At 39.1% G+C, this 14755-nt stretch overlaps 1 protein-coding gene across 36 annotated transcripts in view; it reads right to left on the bottom strand.

Moving 5' to 3' along the window:
* Positions 1 to 12727, bottom strand: part of LRRFIP2 (LRR binding FLII interacting protein 2) — a 52521-nt gene extending 39794 nt beyond the window's left edge. For 6 of the 36 annotated variants that reach the window (XM_039715147.1, XM_039715155.1, XM_039715148.1 and 3 more), the window contains exons 1-2: positions 11746 to 11931; positions 7167 to 7271 (exon numbers count right to left, since the gene is read on the bottom strand). In XM_039715147.1, the coding sequence (XP_039571081.1) occupies positions 7167 to 7271; positions 11746 to 11793 (153 nt within the window). In that variant the 5' untranslated portion in view covers positions 11794 to 11931. Of the gene's footprint in view, positions 1 to 5753; positions 5825 to 7166; positions 7272 to 11745; positions 11934 to 11976; positions 12009 to 12122; positions 12262 to 12385; positions 12405 to 12506 lie in introns of those variants that run through there. The other 30 variants (XM_039715157.1, XM_039715163.1, XM_039715156.1 and 27 more) reach the window with 16 other exon arrangements.
* Positions 12728 to 14755: the final 2028 nt, after the last annotated feature.

Here is a 14755-nt window from a genome sequence, read left to right as displayed (position 1 = left end):
CCATAATACCCAGTAATTCTTAGTGCTCTTCTTAGGGCATAGATTGTAGCAGCCACACAAGTTTTCATAGCTATGTTATTGAAATTCAAAATCATCAATAATAGAGAAACAACCATAATTCAAAAGGACATAGTTTTCTTCCCGGGTGCTGCTATTCACTCTGTTGCTTTACTGAAAAAACCCATGAAAGTTGTGAAACAAATTACCACCAACAAATCCTTTAAAAAAATTTCATCTGCTGGGTTGAAATAAAGTCTTTAAATATCTGCTAAGGAAAATGTAGAGTCGCAATAGCTTTGGATGAAGTTTGGACTATAGGAGACTAGACTACTCATTTTGGGTTTTTTTTAATAAACCAGCAAAAGTAGAGGCAGTCATGCTCTCATGCTTTTCAATTCAACTAGTATTTGACTTGAGAGAACATACCAAAAAGATCCCTATTAATTGCTCATAGTACCTTGGAAGCCAATACAGATTGCCTTCTACAGCTTGCATTAAACAAAGTCCAATCTTAGAAAAGGATAGACTGGCCACTACAGTCCTGATTTCAGTTTCACTGGTCATTATTCTCTATACAGTCTTTAGACCAGACACACATTAATAAAATATATTATAAGTATGCATTGTAATACTATCTAATTGAAGTACAGCTTATTATAAAGTGATATAACACACCAAGCTTCTATTTTTCTGAAGTAAAAATTCAACTGTGTATTGTCCAAGATCTAGCAACTCTGACACTATTTCAGAAGCTTCCTAAGGGAACTTTCAAATGGTAAAAAGAAGTGGGATAGCTGACATGTCTTGAAGAAATAAGATAGGAGGTATTTAAACCTGGTACACTTACACTAGTGGCTTAAATGGAAAGAATGTTATAAAATCTGGAGGGCATACAACCATCAGGTAAAGATACAATAATTCAGCATGGAATTTATTCAGAGAATTGATCAAAAACGGACATAGAAGACTACAGAGGAGATCTTTGTAACAAAAGAAATTGGATAGGAAAACAAGGAAGAGGTCCTTGAGAATTTACTTGGGTAAGAAAAAAAGACTAATTAATAAATTATTAATTTATAACTAAATATCTAAACTCTCTTTTGTATATGAACACACTCATACTACTCATATTTACCTTCTACTCTGGGACAAATTTGTGTTTTTAAACTAATCCTGTGTTTCTTTGGGTATTAGCTCTTGTCTAAGTCACAAAACAAAGCAATCTGTTCACCACTGAGTTCTGGAATTCCTCATTTCACAATAGATACCAAAAACCATTACATGAACAAAAGAAAACCCCAGTGTTTTCTTGTACCTGCATAAAAAGCATTTCATTCTAGAAGATTATTATCCTGGCTGTTTTCAAGCAGTATCTTACGGCAGTATTCACTTAGATTGGTTTATTTTATTGCATACAGAGGTAGAAAGACAATGCTCTTCTTCCAGGAGGTAGCACAGTCAGTTTCCTGATTTCCACCTAGAACTCAATTATTATAAGCAATTTATAGTAATTTAGAAAGCTATCTCTACTTCTTCAATTTTTTCATATTTGTTTTTAAATATGTATTGTACCACAATCTTCTGAAAACTTTTAGCTCATCTTTCAAGGACAACATGTAGTTCTTCAGTTAAATCAAAAATATTTTGGCAAGAAAGAAAGAAGAAAAGAAAGATGAGACTTTAACTTGAATGTCTTTGTAAAGATTGAGTCTGGAGTCTCTCCTTTCTGATGTATTTTTCTTAGTCTCTTCAGAGCAACAACCATGTTTTTTCCCAGGTAAGCAGTATGATATTAACACAGAATTTATATGGTAGAGGCTTCCCTCCATGTTGAGCAAGGAGAAGCATAACATCTATCTCCATAGTGTAGATGTGCATATTTTTCCTTCCCTTGCCTGCAAGAAGGAATTCACTAAAAAGCAACAGTATTTTATTTTTAATTTTTATATTTGGGAGACGGTAATTCTTTAATTAGCTTGGCTTCAGCATAAAAGCAGCATAAGGTTAAAATATAGGCTATCCTAAGATGTCATTTACCTCTGAAAAAATCAGAATTATTTTGTCATCATGGGCCGATATATACATATCACATAGAACTCGTTTCTCTTTCTGCTAAGGGATATGCAGTCCTGCAGTTTCCAATGCAGGAGGCCCGGCTAAGGAGTATTTTACTTCTTCCACCAGATGGCAGCGGTAAGGCCACTGACTGCCCGTGCTGCAGGACCCGCTGTTCCCTGTCTGCCAGGGGTGCATGGAACACCCTGTCAGCTCTGGCTAAGCATCAGGGTGAGCATTTTTAAAATGTTCACTGTAATTCTTATAGATAACTACGTGTAGCAACTTAGTTTCACCTTCTCTCATCAAGCAAACAAAGGATTCTGTGCCCAATTCCAATCCCCCATGGCAGGGGTGTTAGAATTGGGCGATCTGTAAGGTCCCTTTCAATTCAAACTTTTAGCTCAACTATGATTCCTTCTGCTGCTCATTCCCATGCTTTTGCCCTTATCTCCATACTGTCTCATGAAATCAAGGCAACACCATCACTTTTGTGCCAAAAGTATTTCTTACGGCTCCTCAGAAATCTCTTTTCCACTTACATCTCATGTCTCTGACTCAGCTGCCTACAAACAACAAAATCTTACATTTTAACATGGCTTAGAGGTTTAAGAGTCTTTATTTCTGATGTCTCATTCTTCTTCCATATATTGTACAGACTCACATATATATTATAGCTCTAGAATATCTTGTATCATATAAAATATCCTTAACCACTTTTAAAAACAAAAGCAAACAAGGCTTTGAATTAATAGTAAGGTAGAAACAGCCAACTGAAAACATTTAGTGACCTCTTACCAAAACAAAATAAACAAATCACCTAGCATCTACAAAGACAATATCCATAAGGATGGAATTCTTTGGGAGTTTGCTTGTTTTCTTAACAGAAGCTGAACCTACATGAAGAGAAAAGCATGTACTAAACTTTAAATAGATTCATATGAAAAAGACTGTTGTTAACTGCTTCGAAATTCATTATATAGCCCTCAAACATTTAAAAATATTCAAATCAGCTTTTTCTATCATGGCAACTAAGTAACATTACATCTCCATCAAAGTAAGAACAACTGCACTCTACTCACAGTTGAGCTACTACAAAGTGAATTTTAAATCAAAATGAATCTTTATTCTCTCCCATGAGAAAACACCTTAAGAGTTTTCCACGTTCTTGCTATATAGTGAAATAGTCACAAGAACAATTCCCGAGAAAAAACCTACCAAACCAAAACACAGAGACAACATCCTACAAGGTAGAAACCCAGTGAACACTGTTGCAATGTTGCTTGTCTACAACCTCTAGTTCTCTGTCTCCTAGTAACACAGCCCTGAAGAATGGAAGAGCTGATGATAGTAACACCCAAAAAAAGGCTACAAATGGTAAATCCTGATTCTGCCTTCAAACTCCTGTTTAGCAGGTTGAGGATGGTGAGATGATATGTGTCAGACTCTTATCACTCTGCCATGATATTCATTGTATCTGAGCATGAACCACAGGCAATGCAAGAACATGGAAGTGACTGAAATCTCTGTTCTCACACAATCAAACTGGTTTTGGAGAAAGAGGTCTCATGTAATCCTAAAAGATGGTGATGACAGGTTACTGCTAAATATTTAAAATTAACAATTTGTATGAAAATACAGACAAGTGAAGCAGCAATGCGCAACTCAGCAAATGATACTCTGTCTGCAAAAGAATTTAATAAGGAGAGAATCCCCACAACAAACACACAAGGAAAACATCTTGCGATCGTATCCACTGTATTCAATGTAGACTGTGAACATAACCTTGAGAATATGAACCTCAATTTTCATTTATATAGTTATGTGGGAATTTTCAAGCAGTTAAGTATTTTTGTTTAACAAATGAGAATATAATGTTGCCAGGAGCCTGAAGTTACACTAGACAATCATTACCCGTACTTTGGGAAGCTCAAACTTTACACAAGATACATGAAACTGTCTTCTACATCAGGTGACTTATTGTCAATCTTAGACTGACTTTGTCAATCTTAGAAAGCTAACAGAATCCATTACAAAAGCTGGAGAAAGAACCAAAAGGTCATATAAAAAAACCTCTATATTTTCAGGAGATAGGCTTTTTTTTTCTTTTAAGTGATGATAAGCTGACTTCTAATTGACCTTGCTGTAATTAGCACTACTCCATTATAATGTAGTTGGGTGCTTTTAAACCCACAGTTCCATTATTTCCTTGCAGGGAACACATGGACAACATATCTACACCTGCTCCTGAAGCTTTTGAAAAAAAGCATGTGTGTTTTGTCTCTTTACATTATCAGTAGGAAAGAAAAAGAAAGTGTTAGGGAGGGGCAAGAAGTGTTCTGAAGGTTTTATTATTATTATTTTCGTTTCTATTAATGTAAGTTTTCTTTTCACCCTTTTAAAGTTTGAAGTCCGCTTTGCCTTCGTCCTAATCCTATCCCACAAGGCAGTAAGTAAGTATATTCTAGTAAGTGCGCTGGCATTTAGCCAGCACTAAACCCACTACATTAATTAATGCGTCGGCTGAGAAATCTCAAATTAGCAAACCAAAACCACCAATCAAAACTGGTGTTCAAACTAAAACCGCCACAGCATGACAAACTGTTGTACCAGGATAAGACTGCCAAATTGATCAACTGCGAGTGATCTCACTTCAGACACTGTGAAATAGGGAGAGTGCACTGCTTCCAAGAAAGGATGCACAGATAGATCCCTGTCCCTGTATATGTACATCACCTTTACTCTTCCTCAGTTCCAGTAGGCAAGGAAATTCAATGCCAGGAAAAATAATACACTGTAGTATAAAAAGTAGGTCCCTAAGAAAGAGGTTTAGCAACTCAAAAGATCTTGGAATAAGGCAGAAATAAAGGGGAGGGGACAACCAACAGAGGAAAAAAAGTTTTCTGATGTGAAGGAAAGATGGAAAAAAACCAAATAAATATCAAAGAGGAAGCAGTCTGACCAAGTACCTCAGATGCTTACAACAGTGCCCTTATTTTCCATTAAATATTTTCATTAAAAATTACACCAGATTCAACTGGTGCAGAAAAATTAGTATATGGAAATTAACTTAGTGGATCAGTGCCAAAGAATTCTTTAAACCAAATTTCCTAGAAAGCAATGTTTACTGGTACTAAAAGGAAGATATCTTTTTTTTTTGACACGTGCCATAAAACAAGGAAATCACAATTTTGTCAAATTAAAAGTGGTAACAAAGAATAAGAATAGCACTTTCTGAAATCTGAACTTTTAGAGAAAAATCACCTTGAAATGTCATACACTACATTAGAGTCACTTTACTACAGTTCTTGGTATTACAAATTCTGATACTTCCTAGTGCCATTTTGTGACTGCTCTCAATCCCAGAGCACTTTCATGCAGTTTCACCACACACATCATCCTGAGTGCAGCCTTTTGTTTCTGCATGTTCTGTTTACCATCTCTTAATACACAGAACAACTTTAGGAAGATTTTCCACAGAACACACATGCATTACGAGTTCAATGTAATTCTAGTAAGTAATGTCTTCTAAAAAGATGGGATGTAAGAGAACTAAACCAAACAGTAATTTTAAGTAAGATAATATGTATTACATGTTACTATTGAGATGCTTTTCTAGGTTAAACGCCAAGTTGATGTTATGGAAGCATGCATGTACTCAAAGAAATTTAAGGCCATATTCTTTCTTTTTTACTCACTGTTTTCGCCAAAAAATGAGTGATGGAACTTGATGAGTGAGATCATACATGATCCAGAATCCCACACAGGACTTGGCCGATAGAGTGAGACATTCCATTAGAATTAGAACATAACTTTCTGAAAAGTTACCATTTTTTTTTTTTAACTGACAAGGCATATCTTTTGCCTACAGTCTATGATAGATACACTTGAAAATGCCTAAATAAGCTTTCTCTTCAGAGACCTATTACCTACCTACTTTGTCTTACATACACATATACAGACAACTACTTACATTACAAAGCCAATTAGAATCTGTATTTTGCACTCCTTTATGTCAACTAGGGCAAGTAGATAATGTAGCCCCAAAGAACCTGGATTCACTTGTATACAAACAATATTAAGGCTTTTGTACCCTAGTCATAGCATTTCCACCTAGAAAAACTCTGGTCCAAACAGACATCTCTAAGACTTTAAATTCCAACTGCCTAAATCCCATGGGACAAAATTCCCCTTTGTATCAACTTCTTGTTAATTGCACTATTTGCTGGTTATCTCTAGCCCTCTTTTTGTTAGCTGGTGGAATTACTGGTACAGTGTACATATTAGGCTTATTTGGAAAGAAATATGACTTCTCACATTTGAAATAGATGCTATTACAAATATATTTTAATAGCGACTACCACCCATTCAATACTAATACACTATATTTACCATCTCTAAGAATATTACACACTGTAATAGGATAAATGTGTACATTTTTCAGTTTTACACTTGAGATAGCAGCTGTATTTTTCATTTTTCTTTAAGCATCTGTAGAAATAGCTGCTAGACTTAAGTGTAAATCTATGAGGTTACATTAGTCATACAGTTAATATCTCACTGTTGACATTTCAGTTAATGTGATTTTTTGATCAATAATTCTCTTAGCTTGTATTAATTGCCATATTTTTGGCTAATCACAGTTTTTTATGCACATCTATAAAAAATTAACTTTTCCTAGATAATGAGATTACTTTAATCCCTATTTCTGAATTCAAGACACTTTAAAATGAGCAAACCTGTTGAGGACTCCCCATGTGTGAAGACACAAGGCTTGACTCCATTTCAGAAGGCTGATTTATTATCTTATGATATATATTACATTAAAATACTACATTAAAAGAACAGAGAGAAAAGATTCATCGGAAGGCTTGAAAGAACAAGAAGAAGAATAGAATGCATAACAAAATCTTGTGACTCTCAGAGTCTGATGCAGCTGCACCTGGCCCTTAATTAGAAACAACCAACATTCCCCAATCACAGATGCACCTGTTGCATTCCACAGCAGCAGATAGTTATTGTTTACATTTCTCTCCTGAGGCTCCTCAGCTCCTCAGGGGAGGAAAAATCCTAGCAAAGGATTTTTCATAAAATATCATGGTGACACAAACCTCTCTGGCAATGTTGCTTAGAGCTTCATCTTCTGCAGAAAATCTGTCTTTCACTGGAGTTCTCTTCCGTCCTGATCCAGGAGTTCCCATTTTTATTCTCTGAATCTGTATTTGAAAACACAGATAGAACAAAGCTCAGTTTTAATTAAGATCTGGAATTAGAAATAATCAACCAACTTACATGCCAAAATGTCCTAAATTTTCAAATCTTTAGCTAGATAATACTCAAGACATCTACGTGCAATTGGCATGTAATGGTAAACTTTATCACAAAAGCTTGTGGTAGCATTACAGAACACCACTGCATCCTTCAAAGTACACATATAGAATTTTTCCACTGAACAGAACCCATCAGTTTACCTACAGCTACTTTTGAGACGTTTCACTTCAATAACGTTCTGATTACATAAAAAGTTCTTTTTCTGCATGGGATAAAGAATTTAATACATGCTATCACATTAGAATTTTCACAAAAACAAAAAGTGAAACACCAAAACAAAACCAGACAAAGAACAGTTTGCTATTGTCCTTTATGGTTTAGAAAGATAGATACAAAAGGAAAGAACACTATAATATCTGCTGCATTTACAGTTAGAAATTCCTGAGGCACATCTATTACATGCCTAATTCTATAGGCATGGTAGCACATTGTATTACACAATTGATGAAGTGACATCCTTTTTCATTTCATTCCACAACACGGAAGTATCTGAAGTCCCTAAACAAAACAGAAGACCTGAGATGAAATCCTTCAAATGCCCTCTCATTTGTCTTCACTTCAGGCATATATACATTTTATCTCTTCCACAAGTCTTTGCTGTCTAGTCTCCTCCATTTTACCTTCCGACTAGAGGTTCTCCTTGTTTCTTTTTTGCTTCCTAGAAAAAAGTCTGATTTGTCTTAGAGAAAAAAAAAATAAGCTACACTACAAGTTCAGGGCCTATCACTACCTCAAATGGCACCACCTGTTCTAAATGCCTGGGTGTATGCCAGCATACTTGGCATTACATACATAGGATCCAGATATCTTAGTGTGAACAGGCTATAAATAACAGACCAAAACTCCCCTTTTCTCTTTCAAGCAAGACTACAAGATCACTAAAATTCACCCGTGTAGACACCATCTCTGTATAATTGATTCAACAACAGAGAAGAACAGCACTGCTCTAGAACTAACGTCTTTTAGAAACAGAATCTGAATGCAGTAGTATTAGTACTACAACAGTTGCAGTCATAATTGAGGAGCATAATCATATTGGAAACCACAATCTTGTTTGCTTGATCTTCAATCTTTGTCCAACCAAACTTCAAAGGATACAAAGCAAATAGACAAAGAAAATTTTTTAATTATGCAAGACAAACACAAGAGTCTTCTTCAGAGGAAAGACCCCATACAAGGGTACTCTCTTTGCAATTAATGTTTGCTCATAGGTCCAAAACCACCCATGCAAGAAAAAGGGCTGCATGATCATAGGGTGACCAAGATCCAACAAAGGGACATGTAGGAAGAGAGAAATACATTAGGTTTTAATGCACTGAGAAAGCAATAGTTTTAAAGCAATAATTTTAAGGACTCATTTGAAATTTTCACTTAGAATAACCTTGTTCAGAATATTAACTGAAACAAGAACTATTGCCAAAAAAGAGCTGCTACTATGTGTGAAAGAGGCTAACATTAAAGGGAAAATGCAAAGACTGAGAAACGCATATAATTACAATCTGCCAAAAGATTACAGTACTTACAACTATACTGGAGGCAAAGATACTCCAGCTGATGAATAGTGGTTATGTTTTAAGATGCCGTTCATCTCTAATCATGGCCCACTTCAAAAACTGTTAGCACAACGTTTCTGCTCTGAGTGGACAAGCTTATGTCAGCTTTTTCAGGAAAAAAACTTACTCTTTAGACAACTGCACAATCCACACCCTTAATGCAGCATATTTGCAGTTTATTTGCCATTTTAAAATCTGAGAAATACAATTTCTTATGAGTTCATGGTATTTAGCAATAGAATTCCTTAGGTGGAGTTGAAGTCCCTCAGTTTGCTAGTGTTATGAAGTTAGAGACCAACAGAAAGTCCCCAGTTAAAACAATCAAAAAGCCATTATGCAGCTTGCAAGAGTCTGCAAGTGCCTGATGAATCCATGAAGTGTAACAGTGACTGACTAGCATTGGCACACATAAAGCACCGCAAGACAGTCAATGTACTAAAAGCATCCTACAGCCCGGTAGAACTACGAGACACTTCCAGACCTACCAAGCTATCTTTGGTGACCTTCATCAGTCTTTGCAAATTACCAAAATTCCAAAACAATATCTTAAAATTTCAAGTGGTGGCAACTTGTTTTATGAAGTATGAGTTCTCCACCAGTCAGTTTCCAACAGCTGCAACTGGAGATATTATTACTGCAAAAAATATGTTACATACACAATATTATCATCAGTTACAGGCAGCATCTGGAAAGCTCTTATAAGGATTGACTTTTCTAGAATCAGTGCTACTATAAATGCTGAAGATCCAGGAATAAACTAAGAATTCAAATGGAACTTTAAAACATAAGGGGATGACAGTACTAAAATGAGCACTATAAAAAATTATGAAAAGGCATAATTAAAAAAAACCCCACAAGGCTCTTCCAGAAGTGTTTACTCCAAAATGAAGAAACCATCATTTTTATACTGTCAGCATTTCCAAAATGAGTACCCTTTCTGACATTTTGCAAAATAATGATTCATTCCTCATTCAAAAACCAAACACTGCTGCTATATTGAGGCTCCACTTTTTTTCTTAATAAAATGGAGTGCCCTATGGTTAACAACCCACATGCTGTAACAAGTTGCAACTATTTAAAATATTTTTCCCCCACCAATTTAATACAGTCCTACCCTCTTTTCTACTCATGCTACAGCTAGAGTACAATGAAGGAAAGCTACTGCAGCAAGGGAAAGAAATTGTCCTGGGCACCCCTTAGAAGAAACAGCTGAAGGAAACTATCAGCTGACACCATTCCTGCTGACTAACTCTCTGCTATGGTAGTGAAGTCGGTAGGCTTAGAAACAATTATGTCCACCTGACCTTTCTTTTATAAATACCCCTTCACCTCTTCCCTTAAAGCAGATCTAACACTGCTGGCTTAGCTCAAGGAAATGTGAACTTCAATATCACCTTCGCAAGCAGACAGTGTTACTTACATAAACTATTTTGCAGGGCATAAACACAAACTGTCCTGTACCTACAATTACACATTACCTAGTTTCCAGATATTAAGATAATAAAATTGAATTACTTTCTCTGAAAGTAGTTATAGCATTTTTTGTAAAGCTACTGGACTGCACTAACTCATTACTAGCACCACACATCTTCACATTAGGTTCTTACAAACAACAACACAGTATCAAATCTATTAGTTATTTCTTATACTCTGTTTACATTATATACTAGAGCCATTCACTTAAGTACTATACCGATCTAGGTTTTTTTTGGTATATGCACATGCCAACCTGTATGCTATGTGAAAATCTAGACCCTAATAAGCTCTACAGATCCCCATTACAGAGCCTAAACAGCATTTTCTGAAAGTTCACATGTATTAAAATACTATGCCATATTCTGAGAGGAGAATTTAAAAAAAATCCTCTGGAGTCAATTCACAAGAAACACTGGTGTTTAGATCAACAAGCTACACCTGACACATTTCACACAACCGTCTTCTATTCACAAGTTTCCAGTTATAGCCAAGAATTCAGTTCAGGTAAGACTGACTTCACACTAAGCTAAATACCTCCAAACCCAAGTAACAGGAAACAACAGGAAAATTATGTCATGTATGTCAAACAATTTTGTACTGCTAAAGAACCTTTTATCTATCATTACATCATCACTAAACAATTACATTACACAAGGAAGCAGATGTATTTTAAGAAGATAACTGTTTCTGGGCCACAACACATTTAACTACATCATTTTGCAATCAAGACACAATGAACGTTTAAAGAGCTCAGACAACCATTGATTTAATTGATTTGCCACTTTGTAGCAAACCTCCCACCCCATATCTCTAGAGATGTTTCACCGTAATAATTATATTTTGAAGGGAGAAAATTGATCCCAGACCTTCCTCATTTCAAGCAAAAAATGCCTGTAGGTCTCTCTAAAACGAGAAAATCACTGAGTATATCATATAAAGTCAACACAGTACTACTTCATCTACAAAATACTTTTATTATCAGTGAAATGCATAACACTGCCCTTCAAAGAGTCACGCTAGGATTCAAAAGGAAAATCACTTAAAGCACATTGAGCAGATCAGAGTCCGGAGCTGTTTTCGGGCTCTTTTCAAACTCATGAATGTGCTCATCTCTCTTATCACCCTCAACAACATCTTTATAATTATAGCAACAGGGTATACTAAAAATAAAACAGCGTGCTCCAAAATAAATGTAAAAAAACCAAACGACTAAGCATCAGCAAGAGTGACCGACTCCCAACGCAGCTCGCTGCAGAGGGGGCACGCCCTACTGTTCCGGGAACAGCGAAGCCGTGGTAACGTGCTTTGAGGAAGTAGGAGAGAAAGGCACCGAAATACACGCCGCTGTGATTTCAGCACATCTTCCTTCTTCCTTCATTTCGCCGTTTCCACTCAGCCCCCAAAGGGCGCACGGTAGCTTCCCGCGGATAGGAAGGAGGGATCGCGCGCGGCGAGCGCCAGCAGCCCGCCGGAAGGGCTCGGGCCAGGCCGGGCTCGGCTTCCCCTGGTCCGCCCGCACCAAGCCCACCGCCGCCCCAAGCTTCTACTTCTGCTCGCCGACCTGACTAACGAGTTCCGGCTGTGCCGCTCCTCCAAACCTGAAGAACCGGGTTCCCGCCCCGCTTCGTCGCCCGAGTTTTGTGTCTATGACATCCTTCCTCCTCCCGGCCCTCGCCCTTACCCTTCCTGGGCCCCAGGGAGTCTTACCTGCGGGCCAGCCTGCCGCAGAACCAGGACGCCTCAGGAGGAAGGGGGAAATTGTTTTACTCTTCCCTCCACCGTTTCCAGGGCTGTGAGGGGCTCGTAGATCCCAGAATCACTTCAGGGTCCTTCCTTCCCTCACTCCCTACGGCCAGAGATAGGGGAACAGTGGCAAAAGCCGCCCCAGGGCGACCACAGTACCCGCCACACACGGACCGCAACAAGGGAAATGCTACCTCACTTAACCCTCTCCACCGTCCCCTACCAACCGTTCCCCGTGAGGGGTTGGGGGAACCGGAGCTGCAGGCAGACAAGCCGCTCCGCTCCAGGCCCCCCTCCTCTTCCCCGCCCCGCACTCTTGCCTCCTCCCCTTCAGCGCCAGGCGCTTACGGCCATATCGAGAACTCAAGTGAGAGACTGCGGTAAATTTCAAACCGCCTGCAGGGCCTTGCGGAAGCAAGAAGGGGCCGGCGCTGGGCAGAGGGAGAGAGAGCGCAGGAGATACCGCGACTCACGCTGTTACCGACTGCCACCGCACTTGCCCGGCCCCCACAGAGGCCAGGGGACGAAGGGCGCAGGCGCCGCGGAGGAAAGGGCGGGACGGCGGTACGCCCGCGTGCGCAGAGCGGGCGCGGCTGCGGGGACTGCGGTGAACGGCGGGGGGCGGTGCCGCGCCCTGCCCCGCCCGGCTCCGCCGGCAGGGTCCCGGCCGCCTCCCTGGCGGCTGGTGGGCTATTGGAGTTCCGGGTCGGCGTGGGTGACTGCGCCCTGTGGCGGCCTTTCAGCCCTGGGAAGGCGAGGAGGCGATCCGAAGGAGCAGCGTCCTCCTCGCGCCCCGCCTCTCCTTTCCTCAACAGGCAAGGAAGAGAGGGGGCGTCGTTCTCTGTAGTGTGTTGCACTGCAGTGCACGCTCTCTGCCACGCCCCCCCTTATCTTCGGGCAGGCCGGCTGTCTCAGTCCTGTGGTGGGTAGAGGTAGGTCTGACACCACCTGATTTGTGCTTCGTTCCCGGGTTTAGCTAGGACTTGTTTTTATTGATCGGCCTTCCCCAGGGAACGGGCATGCGAGAGCTCCGGGAGACCGTGGCCGCCGCTAAAGAACAGCAGCGCCCCTTGCCTGCATCAGCCGCGGCCGGGCCGCTGGGAGTCGCCGCGCTCGTCTGTGTGCCCAGTTCCCACCGCTTCCACATGGGAGCAGAGCGTTTCGGAAGATTTACCGGACGGATATCAGACAAGGTTTATGAGTAAAAATCGTTTGCAGACATTGGCACCTTCGCTTAGACTGGCCTCAACACGATCAGACTTGTGTAACATCAAAATTTAAATACAAGTAGCCGGCATAATCCCTAAGGAAAAAAATACAAGTAAAAAAGAAATTACTGTACTATCACATGTATTGCGGGTTATACACAAACAGTCATGAAAATTAATGAGATTCTGCTGTGAGATAGACTTGGGATCACACTGGTAGTAATTTGCTTTCCAACACCTCTGTAGTTAAGTGCAGGGTGTCTCTTAAGAGTGTAGAGATATTTAGAGGAGATGGCATTTGTATGTTGGAAATCACATGGAAATGAAAAAGCAACTGTTAAAGTGGCAGTCATAGTGGTAAGACTCAAAAACATGCACCAGAGAGAGTTCAAATGTCTTACTAAAATAAGCTCGAGTGGATGTGCACAGAGTAAAGAAAAAGGGATATGCAAATGATTTAAATCTATTAAAGCAGACGTATAACATATTTCTTGTGCTTCATTAGTATTTTATAATTTTCTGTGTGGAAAACCTACAATCTCTCAGTCTTTTTCCTCATCTGATCATACAGTATAGCCTCACCATCCTAATTTTTAACATCACATTAATTTCTGTAGTAAGAGAGGATTATCTGGAGGGAGGTGAAGTAGAAAGTTTCTCATGGACCATCTATAGAAAAGACAAAAAAAAGTACTGGCTTAAAACCTTCATTTTTATTTGACATTTATTCTTGCAGAAGGACTCACCTGATAATTTTCTGGGCTTTGTAGAGAATCATCATTACAAACATCTTGGGCTGTTTTGGTTTCCCCTGGCTGGTGGGAGGAGTCTTTTGTTCATTCTTGAGTAGAGGGTTTGTGGAGAGCTTTCTGAAATGTGGCATGTCCCAGGTCTTTATGGGCTCTCTATTATAGCATTGCTGTTAAAGAGGAATTTTTTTCGATCATTTGTATATTTTTCTACGATGAAGTGTTTTCATACTGCTAGTCTTTTGATATCATAGACAGCGCATTTTTCTTTAATGATGCAGTAAAATGCATATCTCCTTGAGACCAGGCATGCATTTTTGTCACTTGAAAGAGCAATTGTTTACTAGCCTGAAAAGCAGTGTACAGTGCAGTTAAAGCAGGCAGTGGTACAGAATGGCACAGTAGCGATTCTGAGTTCAGCATTTTTAATGAATTGCTAAACGTTTTATATACAGTTTCGTTATAAATCTTCAATTAGAAACCAGAAAATGAAAGTTATGTTTGAACTTTTGCTATTAAATGACTGCAGTTACATAATGATTGTAGCCATGATATTTTAGTGAAAAATCCTCTGCTAGGATTTTTCCTGTCCTGAGGAGTTGAGAGCCTCAGGAAAGAAATGTAAACAATAACTATCTGC

Source organism: Passer montanus, unplaced genomic scaffold (genome assembly GCF_014805655.1).
Source record: "Passer montanus isolate IOZ18808 unplaced genomic scaffold, ASM1480565v1 scaffold32, whole genome shotgun sequence".
Taxonomy (NCBI): domain Eukaryota; kingdom Metazoa; phylum Chordata; class Aves; order Passeriformes; family Passeridae; genus Passer; species Passer montanus.
This window is presented reverse-complemented; position numbering and strand designations above follow the sequence as displayed.